The sequence below is a fragment of the Carlito syrichta genome, unplaced genomic scaffold (assembly GCF_000164805.1).
Source record: "Carlito syrichta isolate Samal-C Ts95f unplaced genomic scaffold, Tarsius_syrichta-2.0.1 Scaffold135939, whole genome shotgun sequence".
NCBI classification, from domain to species: domain Eukaryota; kingdom Metazoa; phylum Chordata; class Mammalia; order Primates; family Tarsiidae; genus Carlito; species Carlito syrichta.
In genome coordinates, this window is record NW_007080035.1 from 76,433 (window position 1) to 81,857 (window position 5,425).

Sequence of the window (5,425 nt, forward strand, 5' to 3'; positions counted from 1 at the left end):
GGTCGCGGTTGCGGTGGCCGGGAGCAGCCACTGCACTCCAGTCTGAGTGACAAAGCGAGACTCCAACTCAAAAAAATAAAATAAATAAATATGTATATGTATATTTCTCTGATTTCAGAATTAAGACATACACATAAACATTCAAGCAGGCTGGTGCGGTGGCGTGCCTGTAGTCCTAGCTACTTGAGAGACTAAGGTGGAGAAACTGCCTGAGCCCAGGAGTTCAAGCCAGCCTTGACAAAGTAGTAAGACCCCATCACTGAAAAAACAACAACAAAAAAAGTTCAAGCGATATAAATTTACTTTTTAAAAGTAAATTAAGGAGCCAGGTGTGGTGGCTCATGCCTGTAATCCCAGAACTTTGGGAGGCCAAGGCAAGAGGATTGCTTGAGTCCAGGAGTTTGAGACCAGCCTAGGCAATAGAGCAAGACGTTGTCTATTTTTTTTTAATTAAAATTTTTCTTTAAAAAATAAGAAAAAAGTCAATTAAGGCCAGGCACAGGGACTCATGCTGTAATCCCAGTGCTTCAAGACGCTGAGGTGAGCGTATTGCTTGAGGTCGAAAGTTTGAGATGAGCCTGGACAACCTGAGATCCTAGATAGTCAGGAGCCTAAGACAGGAGAATTCCTTGAGCCCAAGAACTTTGTTGCTAAAATAAATAGTAAATTAAGGACCCTCTTTTCTCAGTTCTCAAAATAATAAATATTTACAAATAAGTAATTTTTCTAAAAATGAGGTTTTTCTACATATGCTTTCTTGCACATGGCTTTATTCACTTATTAATTTATTGTGGACGGCTTCTTGTGTTTAGAACATTGATAGATTCTGCTTTCTATTTAACAGCTTCAGTTTTCCATTGTTACCATAAATTATTTAGTCAATGCCATACTGATGAACTTTGGGGTGGTTTCCAATTTTTTATTAATTCAAACAATGCTGCAATTAGTACTCCTGTTGCATTTAGCTTTGCACACTTGTGCAACTATTTCTGTAGGATAAATTCCTGGAAACGGAACTTTTGAGTCAAAACTATACACATTTAACATTTTAGTAATATTAAACCAACCTCCAAAATGGCTGTATTAATTTACATCTGCACAATAAGAGCCTGTTTTCTGCATTTACTCGTCAGATTGGTGTTATAAATTTTCTTCAACTTTGTTTATCTGATAGGTGAAAAATATCTTATTATTGCTTTATTATGCATTACTTAATTATTGTTAATGTTGAACATGTGTACTCTTACTTTCAATTTCTTTGGTGAACTATGTTCTTTGTTCACATTTGTCTGGGTTGCTTTTTCTTTTTCTTATTGACTCATAAACCTTATTTTATATTGTACTTATCCTTTTTTTAAGTCTCACTCTGTTCCCCAGGCTGGAATGCAGTGGCACGCTCACAGCCACCTCAGCCTCGACCTGCTGGACTCAGGCGATCCTTCCGCCTCAGCTTTCCAAGTAGCTGGAACTACAGGTAGGCACCACCATGCCCAGCTAATTTTTTTTATTTATTGTAGAGACGAGGTCTCACCAAGTTGCCCAGAGTGGTTTCAGACCCCTGGGCTCAGGCAATCCTCTCACCTCCACCTCCCAAAGTGCTGGGATTACAGGCTTGAGCTACTGCACCTGGTTACTGACCTTTTTACTGTGTTAAAAATCTTTTCCTAGTTTAAATGTTTGTGGTTTGACTCGACATATAGAAGTTTTAATTGTTAATATGAACATATTTAAAAGTCTTTTGGCTTGTTTCTGTTTTTCTGTTTTTCATGTCATTTTAGAAAGGCCTCGCCTATCCCAAGTTTCACCCACTTTCCCCTTTAATGTTTCATTTTTTACATTTAAATCTTTAGGCATAATGAACGAAATAAAGGGACAGTCTACCACAGTCCCTCCTCTGGCCAGTCAATTGTTCAACATACAATCCTTGAGTAACTAATCTTTTCCCAACCAATTTACAATACCACCTTTATCAAATAAATTATAAATTTTCAGTGCATTAGGGGCTATTTTCTGGACTCTCTATTTTGATGGATTATGCCAGTCCTGTGCTAGGACCAGCAAGGTGGGATTTTTTTTTTTTGAGTTGGAGTCTCACTCTTGTTGCCCAGACTGGAGTGCAGTGTCACGCTCCCGGCCTCCGCAGCCTTGACCCGCTGGGCTCCAGCGATCCTTCCGCCTCAGCCTTCCAAGTAGCCAGAACTACAGGCGCGTGCTACCGTGCCCAGCTAATTTTTTATTTATTGTAGAGACGAGGTCTTGCCAAGTTCCCTGGGTGGGTCTCCAACGCGCGGGCGCAGGCAATCCACTTGCCTCGGCCTCCCAAAGTACTGGGATTTCAGGCTGAGCCGAGCCCAGCCTCGAGATTTTATTTCATGTTTTAGTATTTGCTAGGATAGGTCTCCTCTTTACTCTTCTGTTTCAGAATGTTCTGGTTTTTCTCATTCCCATTCTGCATGAACTTTCAAATTAGCTTATCAAGGTTCCTCAACTATCTTTTTGGGATCTAGAAACTGCATTGAACTTATGAATTTTCTATTACCAGGTCCTCTTATCGAAGAGCAAGTTATTACTCTGCTTACTCAAGTCTCTCCTTTTTAAACAACTCAAAGGACTTTGGTTTTATCAGACTGATCCCATGTAGGTTCCATACATTTCTTGTTAAAGCTACTCCAAGATATTTTGTGGCTTTTTATGCTCTTATGAATGGGATATGTCCTTCCATTAATTTTCTAACTAGTTATAAAAAAGTCACTGCTTGTTTATGCTTTGATCTTTGACTCAGCCCACCCCCCCTTACAGAGCTCACCTGTCTTGGCCTTGAGAACCATTTCTATGTCAACGACTCCTAACTTATGGCCTGTCCTCCCTCCCAAACTATCATCATTTTACTTCTAACTTGATGTTTCCTAAATTTCAAAAATTCACCTGCCACTGTCATCATTTTTCGGATTATGTACACTGCCTGTACCATTATTTACTTAACGTTTTTTCTTTAAACCCACTCATTAAAAATGAATTTAGCCTTATCTTGTGCAATACTATCCATTAAGTAGCCTGACACACTGGTTATAATTTTCTTAATATGAATAATAATAAATACAAACCTTAACATTTTTTTAAAAAGTCATACCCTTTAAAAACATCTCTGGTATCATCCACACTTTTTTGAACCCTGTTCTAGTGGGTAACAACCCTTTCGACCCGAATATTGACCACCGCTTCAAATTCAACCTTCTCCCCTCAGGCTTTCCAACCTACCTTTCCCACTCTGTCATTTCTCCAGTCACTGGAGATCCAAACTTGCACGACCAATTTGGTTCCTCCATCCTTATCCTAAGGCTGTTCTGTTTCAGCTTCCTCTCGCAGTGATCCCTTGCCCTCCACCCTACCAGACACCATCCTCATCCTCCTCCCTGGTGACAACTTGCCTCGCAGCAGGATTCCTCTGAATTCCTTCCTGAGGACTTGCATCTTGCTTGGAGACCAACCTTTCTGAACCAGCTTCGCCATGGCTGAACTCCTTACTGCCCTCTGCATCGTGTACACACGCTCCCTTCCCGCCCCTGGCCCCATCTTCTGCTGCTCCACGGACAATCACACTGTGATCTCCGAGCTTTCGCTGCTCCCCTCTGCTCCTCCAAACCTCACCTGTGCCCTTAAGGCTCACTTTCCAGGAAGCCTTAACTGCAGCCCTCTCCTTCTCCTACTCCTGCAGCTCGGTCTACTGCTGTCTGGGGTTTCATTTCCCTGAGTAGCCCATCCGGCATGTGAGCGCGAACCTCATGCCTGCAAAGTCCGTCTGCGTGGGTGCATGCCAAGAACACTTCAGGGGCTCAGTCCGCAAACGCTAGCGGACTCACTGCATGGTGGCCTCCTCAGAGACTTACCTCGGGCTCCACCTCTCCCTGTTGCGGGCCACAGCGACTCACCCCTCCCCGCCCCACCTTCAACTCCCACCAACCAAGGGCAAGACGGAAAAAGAAGCAAGCCGGGCCACACTGGGACACACACGAAGCAGCCAGCGCTAGGATCATGAGTCTTTTAATATATTATTCTGAAAAGAAAGGAATTAAAAAAAAGTTCCTGACGTCTCTTCTGTTTTGTGTCTTAATTTAAATAAATACCCTGCCCACCCCCCACCCGCTAGAGTTTGTTTCCCTCCTTCCCCGTCTTCCCGCCCATTCCTGTTGCTAGAGCCTCACCCCAGAACTAATGAGACGCCTGTTTCGAGGAGGCCACGCGGACTACCAAGTTCTGGCAAGCTGTGAATGCGGCAGACGGCCTGCTGCCCTCAGCTCACCTGGGCCTCTCCCTTCTTTCAGTCGGGTCCCCACACAGACCTCTCCCTGGCCGGGGGGTGGCCCGGGTGGCCTTCAGGCACTGGCGCTGGGGAGAGTGCAAGCTTGGCTCCGTTCTCTACGCCCTGCTCAGGAGTAGGTCAGAAGGGCCCAGAATCGCCCTCCAGAATAAATAACAAAATAAATACCCCTTCCCCGACTCCCGGCTCCAGAAAAAGAGCTCCCTTGCCTGGCACTCTAGTCCCTCTCTTTCACTCGACCCACCCCCCTGCCTTCCTTCCCCATGCTGACCTTCAGGCTTGGCCTCGGCCCTCTCAGGAGGAGGGGTCTCCCGTGTCCGGGGGGAGGAAAGACCCCCACCTCGAGCAAACCCTCCCCAAGATTTCCGGGGCGGTTCTCCAGGCACTGCAGGTCCGCCCCGAGGGGCTGGAGTGGAGGGCAGGGTTCCTCCCTGGGCTCTCACCGGCCGCAGTGCCTCTGGCGGCAGGGTCCCGAGAGCCGGGCCGCGAGCCCGCACGCTCCGCAGTCCAGGTGCCCGTCCCCCGCCCCCCTCAGATGGCCGTGTCCCAGAGGACGGTGTGCTGCCGGCGGCAGGGCGGGGTGCCGGACTTGCGCGGCTCGGGCCCCCGCCGCCAGCTGGGGAGGATGGGCATGCTCTCCTGCTTGCAGAGTCCTCGGTCGGGGCGGTGGCGCGCCTTGATCTCCTTGCACACGCAGCGCTTGCGCTCGATCACCTCCAGCAGCTTCCCGTCGCGCTCGCGGGCCGGCTGGGGCGGCAGGGGCAGCGGGAGGGGCAGCGCGGGGGGGGGCTGGCCCGCGGGAGAGCGGGAGGAGGCAGGGTCAGGGACGCGAGGAACCGCCGTCCGCAGACACAAGGCCTCTCTGGCCTCCCACGGTGTCCGTCCTCTCCCTCCGCTGTGGGTCCCAGGGCGACAGACACTCGACCCGGCACCCTCTGCCCAGCCGGGCCTGCGCCCTGGCGCCAGCTGGCCTGTCTCCTCCTCTTAGAAAATTACCTTCCTAGAAAGATGCATCTTTGTGCATCTATTTTTATTTTTTTATTTTATTTTTTTGAGTGGGAGTCTCACTCGGTCACCCAGACTGGAGTGCAGCGGCTGCTCCCGGCC

The 5,425-nt window shown here is 47.9% G+C and overlaps 1 protein-coding gene across 1 annotated transcript in view; it reads right to left on the reverse strand.

Moving 5' to 3' along the window:
• Positions 1–4,025: 4,025 nt before the first annotated feature.
• The window catches only part of NYAP1 (neuronal tyrosine phosphorylated phosphoinositide-3-kinase adaptor 1), a gene marked incomplete at its 5' end in the record, with an annotated part of 5,891 nt that continues 4,491 nt past the window's right edge, over positions 4,026–5,425 (reverse strand). Inside the window, one exon of the mRNA XM_021708381.1 lies at positions 4,026–5,107. Coding sequence (XP_021564056.1) covers positions 4,850–5,107 — 258 coding nt within the window. The remainder of the gene's footprint in view (positions 5,108–5,425) is intronic.